Below are 19,987 nucleotides of genomic sequence, written 5' to 3'. Positions count from 1 at the left end.
AGAAAGATTTAGATGATTTTGTGTCTATAATTAGACCATCTTAATTGAGCTAAAGATTTAATGTGACTCTTTGGATAAAGCAGTCAAAATATGTGCACTTTTGTTCTTTAAACTTTGAAGTGCTTTTCTTTTTTAGAATCCGAGTTTGAATTTCAAGGAAGTAACTTATGAACTGGACCATCCTGGGTTTCAAATTCGTGACAGTAAAGGACTTCATAATGTAGTCTATGGCATTCAAAGGGGTCTGGGTATGGAAGTGTTCCCTGTAGATCTCATATACAGACCTTGGAAACATGCAGAAGGCCAGGTAAGTGAATAGTGTTTAGCTATAGAAGAGACACAAAATAACAACTAACATAGTGACATCTATCCTTTGATTAAAATATCGTTTTAAAGTAGAATTTGTTTTGCATTGCTCAGAAAAGCAGAGACTCCTGTGAATTTTGAAGAAACATTATTATAGTTTAATATCAGACTCAGCTGAAGTGTAGCAATCGGTTTTCCCAGTATTTTATGGATGTTTGTCTCCAGGGTTGTCATGCACCTTATTTTGTCTGAAAGATCAAATAATTAAGATTTTAAAGGGAAATTTCTGATAACCTTAAGATTGAAATTAGCCTTGTTAAAATGTTTCAGTTTTTTAACATCCACAGTCATTTATGGTAGTAAGGACTTTTTTCTCTTTTTCCAGCTCTCCTTCATTCAGCATTCCCTTATAAATCCAGAGATCTTCTGTTTTGCCGACTATCCCTGTCATACTGTTGCCACTGATATTCTGAAAGCACCACCAGAGGATGACAATCGAGAAATTGCCACATGGTAAACACTCTTCATCTAGCTTTTCTTGAAAGGATCACTTCTACTTTTTTGAAATATAAGATTAATAGTTAGCCAACTACATAGTTAAAGATTTAAATGAAATAGTACTTTTAGCAAGCCTGCTTACCCTAAATTTTATATAGTAGGATGTTCTTGGGTGAAAAATCTCTATTTAGTCCCCTTATCACTAGATACATCTTTCTTCTTGTAATATCTGCCATTGTATATTTTCGGAAACAGACACGTTGGAAGGAGATTTGCATTTCTCTGTTAGGGTTAAATCCCTTTCTTTTCTCTGTAGATTTTGCTTGCTTGCTTTTGTAAGTGGCTCAAAGTGGCCAACTCATGAAATCTCAAACTTTAAGTTAATTATCTATTTTCTTTGAGTTTCAATTCCAGATTTCTGAGGGAGAATCTGATTGGCTGAGTTGGTTTCTCCTGAAACTTCAGTCATTCCTTTCTGAGGGATGGGTGTGCATTACTATTACAATACACTCATGGCTATAGGGAGTGGGCATGGGCTGTTTTGGTCCTCAAAGACATCTACTTTATAATGTTTTTTCCATTTTTTCCAACCATACTCTACTGGGACACTTTCCCAACATGAACAGATAGTGTTTGAGGGGAGAGGGGAGAGAGGAGGACGTGTTGTGGCTGTTAGTTTTAAGACTTTGGGGGGAGAGGGGAGAGAGGAGGACGTGTTGTGGCTGTTATTTTTAGGACAGTATAAAGCCCTATTGGGCTTGCCAGGTGGCACCAGTAGTAAAGAACCCTCCTGAGAATGCAGGAGACTTAAGAGATGCGGGTTCAATCCCTGGTTTGGGAAGATCCCCTGGAGTAGGAAATGGCAATCCACTCCAGTATTCTTGCCTGGAGAATCCCCATGGATAGAGGACCCTGGCAGGCTACAGTCCATAGGGTCACACAGAGTCAGACACAAGTGAAGCGACTTAGCATGCATGCACGCACAAAGCCCTATTGACATCATCTTATAAAACAAAGGATGGTAAACTTTGCCTGTAAAGGGTTTAACATCTGGCTTTGTAGGCCAGATGGTCTCTGTGCAACTACTTAACTCTTAAATTGTAGCACAGTATAAATGTGGGTGTGGCTCTATTCCAGCAAAACAGTATTTATAAAAATTAGTGTGAGATTGGGCCTGCAAATGTTGTTTGCGGATACCTGTTCTGAAAGAACGACCCAAGCAGTGGTCTGTTCTAAAGTGTATCGTTTCCCCAGATGTTCAGGTGTAGCCAATGTTGGATCTACTGGGTTGGTTTTTTTTTTTTTTCCTCCTGTTAAGACTAATGTGTATAGCAGTGTTTCTTCATTTTATTTTAACAGATAAAGACCTCTTTCCAATTTATAAAACTGAAATGTCATGATATATTTAATAACTCCTTGATACACCTGTATATTCAGGTTTCCCTAATTGTCTCAAAAATGGTTTGTAACAGTTTGTATGATTGGGAGTCAAAACAAGGTCTACATACATAGTTTCTTTCATTCTATAAGTCGTCTTCCTCCTTTTTTAAAAAATATAATTCTTCACCATTGATTTAATGGAAAAGTAGCATCCTATAGTCTTCCCTATGGTATAGGGTATCTATTTCCTCATGGTGTTTAATTTGATCTCTATTCCATAGTTTTTATGGACTAGGATTAGTAAGATTTGAGGCTTGACTGAAGCCAAGCACATTTAGCTTCTTAGGGCAAGAATAATTCATAGGAGGTATTGTTCACTTCTGGACTTGTATGACATCAGGAGGGGCACATAAGTTAAAACTGTGTTACCAAAGTAAGTGTTCCAGCTGGGTTTTCTTTTTAAATTGAAATATAGTTGATTTGCAGTGTTGTGTGAGTCAGGCTGTATTTTTATGTAGAATGTTTCTTGTGTTTATGTTTTATTGAATTTTTGACTGTTTGTAAACTCATACTGTTTTTTTCACTCGAATCACAAAAAGATTTTCTTGGTGAGGAGGTCCATGGTTATGCAAATGGTCAGTCACATCTGCTCCTTCATCACTTATTTTGTTAATTTGGACGGCTTTTAAAGTTAGTTTGAAAGCATGCCAGCATTATATATTTGAGATGAATCAGCACCAATTTAAATATTTTTCAAATACTAAAAGATGACAGCAACTTGGTTTTGTCTTGATAGCTGGTATCATTTATTTGGAAAATGGATTTTGTGTCCTTAGATTTTCACTGACAGATTGTCTCATTTCCATTCTTGTTAGGAAGAGCTTGGATTTGATTGAATCTCTGCTAAGGCTTGCAGAGGTAGGGCAGTATGAGCAAGTCAAACAGCTGTTCAGCTTCCCTATCAAACACTGTCCAGACATGCTGGTATTGGCCTTATTACAAATCAACACCTCCTGGCACACCTTACGCCATGAACTCATCTCCACTCTGATGCCAATTTTCCTTGGAAACCACCCTAACTCAGCTATAATTTTGCACTATGCATGGCATGGACAGGTAAGATATGACCATTTCTTTGTCTTAATAATCAACATTAAAATGTTTTTTGTTGATTTGTGTTTTGGGTGTACAGCAAAGTGAGTGTCACACGTACACATATTCACTCTTTCAGATTCTGTTCCCATACATGCTGTTACAGGGTACTGAGTAGAGTGTCCTGTGCTGTTCAGTAGGTTCTTCTTTAGTTATCTGTTTTGTACATAGTAGTGTGTGTGTGTCATTCCCAGTCCCCGCTCCCCATAACTATGTTAGTTTCCTACATCTGTGATTCTATTTCTGCATAATAGACATTGTTTTGGTGATGTTCAACTAGAGAAATTGTCAACCTTGGAATCCTGACTCTCTTGAGAAAGTCATACTTCCATAAAATTTATTTTACCTGAAAGAGCAAGGAGGCAGGACAATTTAAAAAAAAATTCAGTATTATGAAAACTGTATCACTAGGGTACCAGTACAGAGCTTAATATAAACAGGAGGTTCTCGTTTTACTTCTTAACAGCAAATGAGAGAATATCACAGATCAATTGAATTGACATAATTTTACTTTAAATTTAAATCCAGCATTTAAATTTTATTTTGGTTCCTGCTGAGTTTTCAAGCCCTTGTGCCCCTCCCCCCCAGTTTTGTAGGATGTATTTGACAAGTAAATACTCTTCTGTCCATTGATCTTCCCCTCCTTCCCAGTACCCTGCAGATATATATAGAGGCTTTAAGAAAAAGCAGTTGTTTTCCCCTTTATACCAAGTGCCCCTCTAAGATATTCCTGCTATTGTTTGTTATATACCAGATAAAACTTGAAAAACATTAGCCTTGGTCCCATTCCTTTCCTCAGGCCACCTGCATTGCTGGAGACTGAAATCACATGAGAGATAAAAGTTTACAAAGTGTTTATCAAACATTTAACCAGAAGTTTGCAGCGTAGGCCTTCTTAGACTTTTCTCAGTACATCTGTGAGAGAGGGCACAGTGAAGGGACATGCATCACCACTCCTGATTAGATACTTGTTCCACTTGGGCTTTCTGTCAGTCTGAGACAGTTACTGAAAAGTGGTTTAGATAGTAGTAGTAATTGCTGTTGCTTCTCTGAGAGACATTAGCTAAATTATCATTCAACTGCAAAGACAGGCTGTTTTCTGCTTAAAAAATTTTTTTTGAATAATTATAGAAAATGAGCATTATTGTTTGTGAAAATAGCTAAATTTAGGATGTACAAACTCTAGTCCCAGAAATACTGAAAAAATATGGCCCTGTGCAACATGAGAGATGATTATCTGAAACTGTTTTGTCTTTATAGGCCAGTAATATGTAATTGAACTTAAAGGATCATGTAAACTTGATGCACCCTCATGTTCACATCATATTTTGCCTTTGAAAATGTTTTATAGGACAGATTTGTTGTAGTGAGTATATGACCTAAGGGTTTAGGATAAGCATCATTTAGAAGATGTGGAAATAATACCCCTCCCCCGGCAACACAAGTCACTGTAATCAATGCTTTATTATTTGCACTGATACAGCTCAACTTTACATGAGTACAGGTGAAATCAGTGTTTGTAATAGCAGTTGCAACAGCGTATCAAAATCATTAGTAGTGGTATTGCTGTTTAACTCCCTTTTTTATTTTCTTAGGGACAGTCTCCCTCAATCCGCCAACTTATCATGCATGCAATGGCAGAATGGTACATGCGAGGGGAGCAGTATGACCAGGCCAAATTGTCTCGAATACTTGATGTGGCCCAGGACTTGAAGGTGAGCTTGGAGGGACAGAGTAACACTTTATTTATTGATGATAAAAATTCCAAGTGTCTTAGGAATAAGTCATATGTAACTCTAAGCTAGAATGGATGAAATTTAGAGTTTTTCCTTATAGGTAGAAAGAGGTTGGGAGAAGAGTGGTTCCTTAGACGTGTAAAAATGTTTTCATTTACATTTCACTGAGTTTTGTTTGGTCTTCTATGATACTTAAAGGGCTGTTTTAAAGCAAGTGATATTGATATCTTCTTAGATGTAATCTGTGAGATACAATTTTTGCAGAAACTGGTTGGCTGTCTACTCTTCTACAGATTTCATCAGCATTAACGGATTCTTTTGACAAATAGTCTGATTCTTGATGTCTTTGATGTACACAGTACTGGTGTTGTAGTTGTACTTAGGTTAGAGGAAGCCTGAGTTTAGATTTTTTTTTTAATGGATAAAGATAATTTTTCATGCTTTGTGTTTTGCTTTGCTTTAGGTTTATTTGAAAAAACACAGGGTAAAGTTTATTGTGAAGGTAAAGTCATGTGTTTGTCTTTGAAATGTGATCGTATAGTTAGGGACAAGTGTTACCATTGATATACACTAAGCTGTTTAAAAAATTTTGATTAAGAAAATATTAGCAATGTTTTATTTAGACTTGTTTGTGAAAATAAAAACTGGAAACAAAATAGGACAGAAAAGTCACTCAATTGCTTGACTCGTAGTTTCTAATATTCTTTTTCTTTAGGCTTTGTCAATGCTGCTAAATGGTACTCCATTTGCCTTTGTTATTGACCTTGCTGCACTTGCTTCACGTCGTGAATACCTCAAACTTGACAAGTGGCTCACAGATAAAATTCGAGAGCATGGAGTAAGTGGGATTGTCCATTTATTACTGCTTTTAAGTTTTGATGGTCAAGATAACTGAAGAAAATGGCAATGAAAATGTTATTACTATATTCTGGAGTTGAGTTGTAGTGCTTAGTCTGAAATCAATTAATGATGAGTTTCAAATACACTGAAAGACTTTCTCATTTTCAGGAGCCTTTTATCCAGGCTTGTATGACTTTTTTAAAGAGACGGTGTCCTTCTATTTTGGGTGGACTTGCCCCAGAGAAAGATCAGCCCAAAAGTGCTCAACTTCCTCCAGAAACCCTGGCGACAATGTTGGCCTGTTTACAAGCTTGTGCAGGGTAAGAAGAGTATTTAATACTGGAACTGGATTGTGTGGATAATTGTTGAACTGAGAAAGAGGGTTTGAATGATTAAAAATGACAGCATTTAAGGTAATCCAGTGGGTTTTAAGTCCAAAGTACTATACTACTGAAATATGAGATCTGTTTGAATTAATTTTTTAATGTGTGGTGTGAGATAGGATCCCAAATGCATGGTTTTACATGTGAATAGTCGTTTGTTGAAGAGACTGGTCTTTCCATTTGGAACCATCTTCTGAAAAATCAGTTGCACATAATATGAGTTTATTCTGGGCTCTTAGTTCTATTCCATTGATCTGTATGCCTGTCCTTATGCCAGTACCACATTGTGTTGATAACTTTCACTTTTAAGTAAATTTTTAAATTGAAGTATTGAGTTCTCCAACTTTGCTCTCTACTTCTCCAAAATTGTTTTGGTCATTCTGGGTTCCTTAATTTTCATAAGAATCTTAGGGTCAGCTTGTCCATTTCTGCAGAGAAATTACATAGCCCAGTGGGATTTTGATAAGGATTACATTGAATCTTTAGATCACCTTGGGGGATAGTGCCATTTTAATAGTATTAAGTCTTCCAATTAACACATCTAGGATATCTTCCCATTTCTTTAGCTTTCTCTAATTTCTTTCAGTGATGTTTGCATTTCTTTAATCATGCTTTTTGCTGGATATTTGATACAAGTCATGGTATCTGAAGAGAGAGGTGGTTTTTTTTTTTTTTTTGGTCTAATTGTTCTTGTTTGAACCTCCAGTCTAAAGTTGAATAGACGTGAGAACAGACAGCCTTATCTTGTTGCTGATTTAGGAGGAAAGTATCCAGTGTTTGACCATTAGCTATAATGTTAGTTATGGGTTTTATAGTTATGTTTCACATTGAAAGGAGTTACCTTATCTTCTGTTTCTAGTTAGTTTGGTTATATGTGTGTGTGCTGCATGTCTTATTTGTGGTTGAAAGCTGGAAAGTTTAATATGGCAATTCTCAAAATCACAATTCTCGAAAACCCACTCAAGGATTTTTTGTTTTTGTTAATGTTCTTTTCTGAACGAATTCAGTAATATCTATATTCTTTGTCCTCCTTGGTCACTGATATCTCTGGATAAGCTTTGTTGTTAGCTAAGATTGGAGGTTTTGTTAAACTAAACTCTGGAATCAGTAAGCTATTCTTTACCCTGTGATTGTGTGCTATGTCCAGGTACATCTTTAACCCTAAGTTGGTCTCTTGACAAGTCCACTTTGGTATTCACTTGCTTCTTAGTCAGAACCTGAAGGTTGGCTTGAAGTGAACTTGGGCTTGAACCTAAGAACTTGGGCCTTCTTAGGTCTTTCACGGCAGGGGCACAGCTTTAGATGCTAGCACAACCCTACACACACACCATCATGCCTTCTAGATTCCTGGGGAAATGGGAGAGCTTTTCAGATTTCCACCCATGGGAATCATCTGAAGTTTTCCTTTTAAACTTTCGTTAGCCTGTTGTTTGGTCAGGCTGTTATCTTCTACACCTTAGGCATTCAGGAAGTTAAAACAATAACCTTTAAAATGTTTTCTGCAGATAACCATGGGAAAGAGTTTATTTGCCCTGAGTCAGTTCTTAGGTGTCCAGTATAGACAACTCGGCCATTGTGGTCTCACAGGGAATCCTCAGATAGGTGAAATAATGATTATAAATGTCAACCCACTCCAGTATTCTTGCCTGGAGAATCCCATGGACAGCAGAGCCTGGTGGGCTACAGTCCATGGGGTCGCAAAGAGTCGGACGTGACTGAGCGACCTCACTTTTCTCTGAGAATAAACTTTAAAGATGTTTCAGCCCAGTTCTGAACCCTCTTGATCTGGTGGTTGTCAGGTTGCTTGCTGGTTTTCACTGTGATTGTGTTTTAATTTTGAGTGAAGTGTCAGAGTTGGGCAAATTAAGATGTCATAAAGCTTGCTGTTGTTACCAAGAAGTAATCATCTTTCTGGAAGAAAAATTCCCCTCATGTTTTTTTTTTTTTTTCTTGGCCACTCTTTGCTGCTCTACCTGGGATTGATCCCTGGCTCCAGCAGTGAAATGAAAGCAAGAAATCTTAACTCCTGGACTGACAGGGAATTCCTTCCCTTGACTGTTTTAAAGCCTTTTGGTTCATTTCTAGAGTTCTGGAAAAATTAACTCCTACCTTTTTTTGGCTAGTTTTTAGTGTTGTAGTTGGTTTTATGGAGGAGAGAATATTTAGAGGTCTTTACTCCGCCATCCTCCCTTTTGTTCTGTCCTATATATTCTTTTTTGTAACTTCTGAAGCATAGTAAAGTGAATACCTGTGTGATTCTCAAAGGGGAAAACCAGTAACATTTCAGTAGAGAACTCTGGATCTGACATTTACGACATTAATTTATTGGTCAGGGGGTCACCAGCTCCATTCTACACATGCCTCATGATAAAAAGCCGTTGAGAAGAACATTGTGTAAGTTATGTGGTAATCTCGCTGTCAGTACATGCAAAATACAAAGTAGCAGACAAACACAATCAAGGGACACTGCATAAAAACAAAAAACTGGCTTCTACGTTTTTTAAAAAAATCAAGTTTAAGAAAGAGAAATAAAAGTTGATAAATTCTTGACAGTTTAAAGAAGCAAAAGAGATGTGACAACTCAGTGCAGTGGATTCTGATCCAGGGGGTAAAAAGGAGCGTTGAGGACATTCTGGGAATAATTGATGTAATTTCAATCTGGCCTATTTTATCCTTACCCAGATTGTGTTGGATTTCATGATTGTTGTTTTACAAGGTTATGTAAGAAAATGCCCTTGTTCTTAGAAAACAGGCTTTAAAGTATTTAGGGATAAAAGACATGTGATGTATCTAATCTAAAATGTTTTGGAGAGAAGTGGATATTATAGAAAAAATAATAAATAAATAGGGTAAAATGAGGCTAATTGGTGAGTGACGCATTTATGGGAGTTCCTTCTACTACTCTGGTCTCTTAAGTTTGGAATTTTGTCAGCTATGGCAAGTTCTGAAATAGCAAGGAATAATATTTCAATTAACCATTTTTATCAATCACAAGATACACAGTTTTAATACTGTAACATCTTTGAAATGATAATTCATCTCATTGGTGACCTCTTACAATTAGAATTAACCCAGTTAATTTTGTAGAGCATGTAAAAATAATGGTGTGGCTTACAATTTAAGGTGTTTTGTGTTGAATACAATATGATAATTATTATCTATTACTTGTAGCCATTAACCCAGGGCATGGCATAGATATCTTTAAAACAGTTTTCCTTTTAATTTAAAGGGTTTGTGTTTTTTTTTTGGAGAAGGCGATGGCACTCCACTCCAGTACTCTTGCCTGGAAAATCCCATGGACAGAGGAGCCTGGTGGGCTGCAGTCCATGGGGTTGCCAAGAGTTGGACACGACTGAGTGACTTCACTTTGACTTTTCATTTTCATGCATTGGAGAAGGAAATGGCAACCCACTCCAGTGTTCTTGCCTGGAGAATCCCAGGGATGGGGGAGCCTGGTGGGCTGCTGTCTATGGGGTCGCACAGGGTCAGACACAACTGAAGTGACTTGGCAGCAGTAGCAGCAGCACTCTACTAAATAGATGTTTTGTGCCTTAGTGAACTAGTACCTATTTGTGAATGTTCAGTTTGTTTTCACTATCTATCACGAATAGTGTTCTAATGAATAGCATTTTGCATCCATCGTCTTTGCCATTGTATTTTCGGGCCCACTAGAAGTGGAATTGTTAGGTTAAAGGGAAATGGCATATGCAGTTTTGTTAGGTGCTGTAAAATTTTTCTCCATAGCAATTTTTCCATTTATTATAACCAGAGGCAGTTGGTCTATTTCCCCATAGTTTTGTGCTTATCTGAAAAAAAATTTGTTTGTTTTGGCTGTGCCTCATGGCATGTGAGATGTTAGTTCCCCGACCAGGGATTGAACCTGTACCCACTGAAGTGGAAGCTCAGAGTCTTAACCAGTGGTCCTCCAGAGAATTCTCTGAACTGTTTAATATAGAGTTTTATTTGGTACTTTTAATATCCTAATCTGTCCTCTCCCTCCCCTCAGAAACAACTTTCTTGTCTGAGTGACTGCTTTTACTTTTTAGAGTCAACAGTATGATTAAGAATTTAGAGGGTAAGATCTAAGACAGTAGGAAGTTTGCATAGCATTTATGAGTGCAAGTGGTTCCACAGTTTTAGGAAACAGTATCTCTCTGTGATAGGAAGGTGGATTTTCCTGTCAAACATATAGCCTATTTCACATTTTAGAAGTCAGTTTTTTACATGCTTGCCTAATACAGTTACTGAATACGTGTATGGCATTTTTAAAGATTGTTTATCTGTTTTCTTTGATAATGTCCACTTTTGTGCATAATTTTTGATGAAGTAGTTGAGGATATGGAATGTTTCTTAGAGCGGTATTTCAAAACATATGGGCAGCACTGTACCCAAACCTGGTTAATTTCAGAGGTATTAAGAAATATTTTCACAAGAAAGGCAGTGCTCAGAAAATCCTGGTGATTAATGACAGATGCAGAGACATGGGTTATGGTGGAAACTGAGCCATAGGTTCCAGCAAGTTTTCTATTTATTAGAAATCCAGATTTGTTTGTTTAGGTGTTCTAGGGAATAATTAATATTTTTCATTTTTCGTGTCTCTTCAGGAGTGTTTCTCAGGAGTTATCAGAAACCATCCTCACCATGGTGGCCAATTGCAGTAACGTTATGAACAAGGCCAGGCAACCACCACCGGGAGTTATGCCAAAAGGACGCCCTCCTAGTGCTAGCAGCTTGGACGCCATTTCTCCCGTTCAGGTAAATGAGCACTACATTTGGTACCTTTCCATTTGGTCATAGATTTGAAATAGAATAAACTTCTGCATCATCATTAATATTCTACTCAAAGGAGATTTTTGTCTGAATTTATTACATTTTAGATAACTGCATGTCTAGTATCCACTTAAAGGAGATCTGTAAATAGGCATTGTGGTTGAGAATAGATTTGAATCATTAAACAGACTATGAGAGGAAAGATACAAAACAACTTAGTTAGGTATATGGTGAGGGCTTCTTTTTAAAATAAGAATAACAGACTTGAGAAATAAGCACTGCCTTTGAACCTGATGTGTCTTGTTTGTAGCTTCACGGGCCAAGCAACAGTGCTAGAGCATAAGGACTTGTTATAACTGGGGCTCTTCAGCTCTCAACTGAACTGCTCTTTTAAAAACAAGGTACATTTAAGTTACTCCCTGACACCAACCACCCCCTTCTCTCTGGGAGCAACATATTCCGCTTCTATTTTCAGCTGCATTGAATGGCAGGTTGGGGTTTATTTTAAAAAAGAGCATTTAGGGAACCACTTCAGTGACCACTTTATAAAAGGCATATCATATATTATTTTCTATAGTCACAGAAGTCTGAAATAATGTCACAAACTAAGAAGTTTGGAAGTGTAGTTATTAGATATTTTATAAAATCTTTTGGTATGAATAGTATACCTTGTTTTTTGTTTTTTAAATTAGAGCTGATCTCCTCCAACCCCAAGATTCTCAAAGTTTGACAAGATTTGTTTTGACTAGATTTCTAATTTCTAATGCTTTTGTTGTATTAAAAGTTAGTTTAATTGAGATTTGTTTATAATAAAGGGGCCTATTGGAAATTATAAGGATTGCCCCATGTCACTACTAAATATTTAGTAGTACAGCCTCAGAGAACTTCATCTGAAATGTTACTTTTGAAGTTGTATAGCCCTTATATTGTGGCTCTGGTTCTTTGGCAGGGACTCTTTAAACCTGCTATATCACAGATTGTGTGATATAGTTGTGATATATTAAGAAAAATGACTGGTACACTTGATTTGGGGATTAAGCATCATCATGTTTTGCAGTTTATTAAGCATTTGAAGAGCTATTGCTAAAGATTGCTTTACCTGTGTCATTTATCTGCCTTTGCTTGAAGTGTGTTTAATACGTTTTTATAATGTTTTTCTTTAGATTGACCCTCTTGCTGGAATGGCATCTCTTAGTATAGGTGGTTCAGCTGCCCCTCACACCCAGAGTATGCAGGGCTTTCCTCCAAATTTGGGTTCTGCATTCAGTACCCCACAGTCACCAGCAAAAGCATTTCCACCCCTTTCAACCCCAAATCAGACAACTGCATTCAGTGGTATTGGAGGACTTTCATCACAGCTTCCAGGTAAGAGGAGTGGTGGGTAGGGGTACAGATTATTTGTAAGCATCATTGTGCCTTAGTGTATATAAAGTGTTCTGAGTCACTGTGATAAAGGAAAAGTGCTTAAACTAAATTGTGAAAGTTGTTTTTACATCCAGAGCTGGGAAGAGAAAAACATTATTACATTAATTTAGTCAAATTGTAATGAGGATATTTATACTTATAAATTTTTTAGATGAGTTATTCAGTAAGGATTCTATTACCACATGATACTGTAAACAGTAACAAGTTTGTTAATCACGTTCTAAAGAACTTGGGCTTAGATCAAAACTCACAGCTTTATAAATTCATATATCAGATTCAGGTATATGTCCTGCCTTTTTGCACCTACCTTGAAAATGATAGGAAATCAGTAGAACTTTCCCACATATTTTGGCTTTTAACTTAACGTGGAAGTACAGTTTACATTTTCCTCCATAGTACTGGCATGTTTCTCCTAAGCTGTTTGCACCTTTTATTGCCACAGTATAAGTTTAGAGTACTAAAACCTAATTAGTGAAATGTTGTAATAACTTGGGCTTCCCTGATAGCTCAGTTGGTAAAGAATCTGTCTGCAGTGCAGGAGACCCCGGTTTGATTCCTGGGTCAGGAAGATCCACGGGAAAAGGGATAGGCTACCCACTCCAGTATTCTTGGGCTTTCCTGGTGGCTCAGCTGGTAAAGAACCTGCCTGCAATGTAGGAGACCTGGGTTCGATCCCTAGGTTGGGAAGATCGCCTGGAGAAGGGACAGGCTACCCACTCCAATTTTCTGGCCTGGAGAATTCCATGGCAGCCTGACTGGTATAGAAACTGGGGCTCTTGGACTCACTGCAGTGTAATAACTCTGTAACCTAGTTGCAACTGAGTTAACAAAAGACCATGACTTTTTAATTAAGAATTTGTGTCTTTGATAAAGTCAAGAAGATGAGTAATGATAAGACTTTTGGCTGCCTTCGTTCTCTCTAGTAGGTGGTCTTGGCACAGGCAGCCTGACTGGTATAGGAACTGGGGCTCTTGGACTCCCTGCAGTGAATAGCGATCCTTTTGTACAGAGGAAACTGGGCACCTCTGGACTGAACCAGCCTACATTCCAGCAGAGTAAGATGAAACCTTGTAAGTGGTAGTGTTGTCTGTGATTGTGAAGTGTGACTGATACATATATAACTTACATGTCCAATTTATTGTCCCCAGAGATATATGGATAAGAACATTGACTTTGTCTTAATATGTTGTTATAAGGCCATTGTGTTGATATGCCTCCTAGATCGGCGGGAGTATCATGAATTTAAATTTTTAAAACAAAAATTTGAGGTATTATTCCACCTTTCATCCTGGATTGTCAGAACAAGGTGACAGTTAAGAGGTAGCATTCTTCAAGGTGTTATCCTAAGAGTGAGGAGCAAAGTAAAGAAAAAAGACTCAGTAGTTTAAATCTATGTATACAAACCTTTTTTGTTTTTTAAACAAATCAAGAGCAGCCAGGAAAATCTCAGATTTCTGTTTCAGTTTTGCCAATTTATAAAGTAAATAACTATACTTTAATGTTATAACTTTATGATATGTAAGTACACATAATTATTGCCATATATGTTTAAAAAGCAGATTTTAAACTTTTAATCTCCTTTAGTAAGGTATTTAAAAGTCATAGGAGTCTTCTTTGTAAATACATACATATCATTGACTTATAAATGTCCTTGTCATTGGGACTGAATATTCATTATCCAAGGTTTGAAAGTATACAAACTGAAAATGTTAGTGTGAAAGGCTTGTCTGAATGTTGTTTTGTAGCATGCTTTGTGTTTCTATCAATGTGTCATGCATATGCATTGGTAATTCTTACATGTAAGAGGTGATAAAGTAACCTTGAATGAGGTTGTATTGAGGGTAAGTGCATTATAAATTTGAACCAGTGAACTTTCATGGTGTGAAAAGTCCCTATATAAAGTACTGAGATAGAACTGTGATTGTAAAGCAGTTTTGTTAAAATCTCTTGTGTCCTTAGAGCAGTTGAATATTGAAACTTGACCCCTTTAACACGTCATTTTAGGTTTTTTTTTTCCCTTCTTAAAATTCAAACTACATTAGTCTCTCTGGCTCTGTGTGCTTAATGTGGGGGAGTAAAGGAAGAGCCTAAATGCCCACTGTTTGCTTTTCTGTTTTTAACAGCGGACTTGTCTCAGGTGTGGCCAGAGGCAAATCAGCACTTTAGTAAAGAGATAGATGATGAAGCAAACAGCTATTTCCAGAGAATATATAATCACCCACCACATCCAACCATGTCTGTTGATGAGGTGAGTGTCTAGAATGATATAATTCTTTATGATTTAGGTAAATCTTAAATAAATGCCTCTTTCAAAGTGAAATAGAACACCTAGTGTTTTGATACGTCTCTTTAATATTTATCTCAAGCTCAGTTTATTGTTAAATATTCTGCTTATCAATTAAGAATATTTGAGGAGTGCATTCCCTGGTAGCTCAGCTGGTAAAGAATCTGCCTGCAGTGCAGGAGACCCAGGTTTGATTCCTGGGTTGGAAAGATCCCCTGGAGAAGGGAAAGGCTACTCACTCCAGTATTCTGACCTGGAGAATACCACGGACTATATATAGTCCATGGGGTTACAGAGAGTTGGACATGACCCAGCAACTTTCACTTCACTTTCTTAATAATGGTTTCCTTTGTGTATATATGATTTTTGTCTTGCTTTTTCCAGGTATTAGAAATGCTACAGAGATTTAAAGATTCTACCATAAAGAGGGAACGAGAAGTATTTAACTGTATGCTGAGGAACTTGTTCGAAGAATATCGGTTCTTCCCCCAATATCCTGATAAAGAGTTACATATAACAGCTTGCCTGTTTGGTGGGATAATCGAAAAAGGACTGGTCACTTACATGGCATTAGGTTTGGCCCTACGATACGTTCTTGAAGCCTTACGCAAGCCTTTTGGATCCAAAATGTATTATTTTGGGATTGCTGCACTAGATAGATTTAAAAATAGGTGAGTGGATAGGTTTTCTGTGAAGGTTCTCTCTTTTAATGAAAGAAGAAACAGTAGCTTGCTTTTCAGCTAATTCTTCTATGCCTTATATGTGTATTAAGTAACCTTAATGACTGTATGAAGTAAAAGGAAGAAGTGAAAACAGTTCGTTGTATTTACCAAATAAGTGGTTGGAAAAATATAAAATAGCAGGTTTTTTTGGTTTGTTTACTGAACTATACTTTATAATATGTGAAAGTCAGTATTTTAGGTTAATAGGTCTTTGAAATTCAAACAGTCATGTAACCACCACCACTACCACCACAGTCAAAATACTGAATATTTTCGTCACCCTCAAGAAGTTCCTTATTTCCCCTTTGTAGTTAACTTTCTCACACATCTAACCTCTGGCAATCCCTGATTGGATTTGTCCGGGTTTTCCAGAGTATTATCTAAATGGAGTCCTACACAATATATATGAGTTTGACTTCTTACATTGAGCAGATGCTTCCAAGATTTACCTATGTTACTGCATGTTTCAGTTTCTTTTTATTGCAGAATAGTATTCTATTGTATGGGTTCATTAGCAAGCTGGTTTTCTCTTCACCTGTTCATGAACATTTGGAATTCAGCTAGCTGGAAAGATAGTAGTTTTAGTGGCTCGTTATCTTAAGTAAAACAAATCCTTTAAAATACAAGGTTTTTTTGATACAGAAAGGGTGAAGTTCACATTTTCCCTCTCTTCTTTGTTCTTCCTTTTGGCATTCTCTTCAAATAAGGTATTTCAAAGGTAGAAATGGGAGAAATGGCCTAGATTAGCTTTTGAAAAATTTGAAATTGTATTGCCTCTGTTCTTACATGAAATGGTAAATGAATAAATTGTTTTTGTTGACAGATTGAAGGACTATCCCCAGTATTGTCAGCACTTGGCTTCGATCAGTCACTTTATGCAATTTCCACATCATTTACAGGAGGTAAGTATCTTCAGCACCTAAGTAATTGAAGGGTTTATCTGTTTTAATTTGGATTTATTGCAATGGCATTAAGATTGCCTAATGATTTTTCTGACATAGGTATATATATTATTTGTTTCTTGTTTTGTAATTTAACCCTGAAAAAATAGGAATTTTATATTTTGTGAGCAGTGGTTTTGCTTGATTTGATAAAAGGCTTTTGCTAGTTCTTTTAGCCTAATAATTATATCAAGGAGTAGAAATCTTTCACTGCTAACCAAGAATCCCTGCCTGAGTCTAAAAATATAAGTTGTTCCTCTGATTTAGATGTTAATTTAGAGCTATTTGTTTCTGTTGTTGTTTGCGTTTTTTGTTTGTTTTGGTTTGGTTTTGGGGGGCTGCTCTGTGTGGCTTGTGGGATCTTAGTTCCCTGACTAGGGATTGAACCTGGCCCATGACAGTGAAAGCGCCCAGCCCTAACCACTGGACCGCCAGGAAATTCCCCAAACCTGTTGCCTATAAAAGTTTTTAGATCAGTGTTTCTTGAAAATACAACCTTCTTAAACTATTTGTTTAGATTCCTTCGCGGTTAAAAAGGAGACAGTCTGTAAGGAAATGGACCTAGAGAATATTTTAAACCATGTTATGTGACTATTCTTGAAATTTGTAAATATTTCTTTAATGGTTGATTTTACATGATTACTAAATATTCACACTTTCATCTTACCTTTGGTCAAAGTCAGCTTACAGAGAAAAAGAAAAGAGAGCTGATTAATCTCTGTTAACTTTATTTTATTTTTTTCAGTACAAAGCAGATGAACTCCTTTGTAAGATCATATTTTAAGAAATCAGGTCAGAATTTGAACTGATTGTAATTCTGTAGTGTAGTTTAATCCAGCACTTTCTACCTCATTCCACTGGGTTTGTTTGTAGGAGTGCAGAGTATCCTTATGATGGTTTAGCCTCGGAAACTATAGCATGGGAGGCAGGAGTATATTCATGCCTATTGAGGGGTTTTGGAGGGCTATGCCAAAATTATGGCACTGAAAACTAGACAAGAAAGAGTTTGAAAAGCTTGGATGGGAAGTCACAGGCTGCTACAATCAGATGAGCATGAAATTCAGATCTGGGACCTTGAAAGACTACAGAGGGAGAATAAGGGAGATGGTACGAAAATGATCACACTAACAGTGATCCTGAGTTCCCACTTTAACACATTTATTACCCAGAGAAGAGGAGAGAAGTCATTCTTTATATTTCAGTTTAAAGGGCTGTATTTTTCCTTCTTGAAAATGTCTCCTTTTTTTAATAAAGTTAGGTATATATACATAGGTACTAGTTTTTGGTTGGGAACAAGCTGTTGGTAATAGTATCAGGAAGGCTGTGTCAGTCTTGTAATTTGTGTGGGAGAAGGAATTTTTTTGGACTGGGAAATGTGGAGGAGAGGGATGAAACTTATCCTAGAACATTGCTTACCCTTCAGTTGGCTAGGTGGTATAAATTGTTCTTGTTTTGTGCTATTAGCTTTATAGAGAGGGAACTCACACTGCAGTGTTTTTTAGGCTGTGGTTTTTTTTCATTAGCATCCAATAGAAATCAGTTTATTATATAAATTTTAGAACCTTTAAGTTTACTTATGTAAAGGAATTTAAGGAAATTTATAGGCAAGCATTTGTGGCTACCTTTTTAAAACTTGTTTTGTTAACTGGTTCTCTTATAAATACTTAAGCATAGTAACATTTTAGCTTTATTTCTTCAGAAGTTTGTGATATCCACTTACATATTACACATATGGGGATATGCACCAGAATGGGGCAAGATATAAGGGAGATAGATAAACCAGAAGAGTGCTCTGAAATGATTTCCAGTCTCTCAGAAGTGAGGGGAGTTTAATTCAAGTATTTCAGTTTCTGTTAAGAATTCTTATTTAATGTGTTTTTCTCTCTCTACCCCTATAGTATATTGAGTATGGACAGCAATCTAGAGATCCTCCGGTGAAAATGCAGGGCTCTATCACAACCCCTGGAAGTATTGCATTGGCTCAAGCCCAGGCCCAGGCCCAGGTTCCAGCAAAAGCTCCTCTTGCTGGCCAGGTTAGCACTATGGTAACCACCTCAACAACCACCACTGTTGCTAAAACGGTTACAGTCACCAGGCCAACTGGAGTCAGCTTTAAGAAAGATGTGCCAGTAAGTAGGTCTACTTTCTTTGTTGTATTTGTTGTTGCGTTGCATATATCCAGTAGTGAGCATGTACTTTATTATAAATAACACATGCCTATTAAAAAAGCATGAAAGATCAGCATTTCTCCCTTTACCACCCCGATTTCCCACATGCAGCCCCCATGAATAGTTCAGTACATGTTCTTGCCAGCACTTCAAGTGCACAGTTGTACATACCATATGTATTCTATATACTAAAGGAATCTGTGTAAATACCCCACCCCTAGGATTTGTCTAGTAAGGATTTCAGTTTGTTAATTTTATGTATTTTATTTCTTTAGCCTTCTATTAATACAACAAATATAGATACATTGCTTGTGGCCACAGATCAAACTGAGAGAATCGTAGAGCCCCCAGAAAATATCCAGGAGAAAATTGCTTTTATCTTCAACAACCTCTCCCAGTCAAATATGACACAAAAGGTGAGTCTGAAGTAATAGTTTATATATCACTACAAATGTTCTCTGTTGTTTTTCTTGATGGATTGGGGGACTCATATTTGATATTCTCTATCCTTTTTAATCTTTAAAGGTGGAGATAATAGAATCAAAATGAAGGGAACTTGGATATACAACTAGTGGTTGTAGATTCTGTAGATGTTAAATAGCACTGATTTTATTTATTTATGCCACATGGCATGACATGTGAGATCTTAGTTCCCTGACCAGGGATCGAACCTCTTAATCACTGAACTTCTAGGGAAGTCCCAAATAGTATTGTTTTCCAGTGAGTTACAGGCTTTTTGAAGTAAGCTTGAAAATGATTTCATGATGGGAATTTCATTTGTATTTGTAGTCCCAATTCATATCCTCCCAGAGATCATTAACAGCTTTTGAAAAGAATTGATGCTTGTCTTACAAGATTATATGCTAAGATAATACTTGGAAATGTCTGTTTTCATCAATACTAATTAGCCTAAAGAAAAGGGTTTGAAATGTAATTTATAATGCAAGTACTGTCTTTGAGAATCTCACCATAATTGATTAGGGGAAATTTTTGAAGCATTTTGCATGGTTTTTGGAAGAAGAGTTTCAAACTTTACAAATAATTCCTAGAGATAGAAATGTAGAAAAACATAGTTCTGGCATCAGGTTTGTTAATAACAGGTTGTAGATTAGTAATTTATCTTCTTTTGTTAAAATGGAGAGTAAGTAAGATGGGGATGAAGGACTACATATTTTTCAGCTTTAAAGCTTAAAGTGATCATAGATGTTTCAGTTATAATTACCCAGATGATTGACTCTATACTTACATGGACTTGAATATACTGTACTTGATAGCAACTGTGTAAAATTGGGGAGATGTAGCATGTTGCTTTAGCATCTAATTTTGCAAGGAGCCATGCACTGTAGTTGTGTTCACAGAAACGAAACATAAAACTGTATTTT

The 19,987-nt window shown here is 36.7% G+C and overlaps 1 protein-coding gene and 1 non-coding gene across 9 annotated transcripts in view; both read left to right on the top strand.

Moving 5' to 3' along the window:
- Positions 1 to 19,987, top strand: part of CNOT1 (CCR4-NOT transcription complex subunit 1) — an 83,784-nt gene that overhangs the window by 41,336 nt on the left and 22,461 nt on the right. For 2 of the 8 annotated variants that reach the window (XM_069552923.1, XM_069552919.1), the window contains exons 11-24: positions 137 to 307; positions 692 to 819; positions 3,060 to 3,300; positions 4,932 to 5,051; positions 5,788 to 5,910; positions 6,081 to 6,232; positions 10,900 to 11,050; positions 12,229 to 12,430; positions 13,417 to 13,545; positions 14,614 to 14,738; positions 15,159 to 15,445; positions 16,320 to 16,398; positions 18,336 to 18,566; positions 18,881 to 19,021. In XM_069552923.1, the coding sequence (XP_069409024.1) occupies positions 137 to 307; positions 692 to 819; positions 3,060 to 3,300; positions 4,932 to 5,051; positions 5,788 to 5,910; positions 6,081 to 6,232; positions 10,900 to 11,050; positions 12,229 to 12,430; positions 13,417 to 13,545; positions 14,614 to 14,738; positions 15,159 to 15,445; positions 16,320 to 16,398; positions 18,336 to 18,566; positions 18,881 to 19,021 (2,280 nt within the window). Of the gene's footprint in view, positions 1 to 136; positions 308 to 691; positions 820 to 3,059; positions 3,301 to 4,931; positions 5,052 to 5,787; positions 5,911 to 6,080; positions 6,233 to 10,899; positions 11,051 to 12,228; positions 12,431 to 13,413; positions 13,561 to 14,613; positions 14,739 to 15,158; positions 15,446 to 16,319; positions 16,399 to 18,335; positions 18,567 to 18,880; positions 19,022 to 19,987 lie in introns of all 8 variants that reach the window. The other 6 variants (XM_069552921.1, XM_069552917.1, XM_069552922.1 and 3 more) reach the window with 3 other exon arrangements.
- LOC138419841 (small nucleolar RNA SNORA50) lies at positions 11,339 to 11,474 on the top strand. Its single transcript, XR_011249098.1, has one exon. It is a non-coding gene; the product is annotated as a small nucleolar RNA SNORA50 (small nucleolar RNA).

The sequence above is a fragment of the Ovis canadensis genome, chromosome 14 (genome assembly GCF_042477335.2).
Source record: "Ovis canadensis isolate MfBH-ARS-UI-01 breed Bighorn chromosome 14, ARS-UI_OviCan_v2, whole genome shotgun sequence".
NCBI classification, from domain to species: Eukaryota; Metazoa; Chordata; class Mammalia; order Artiodactyla; family Bovidae; genus Ovis; species Ovis canadensis.
The sequence above is the reverse complement of the archived record's forward strand: the minus strand, read 5'-3'. Positions and strand labels throughout refer to the sequence as shown.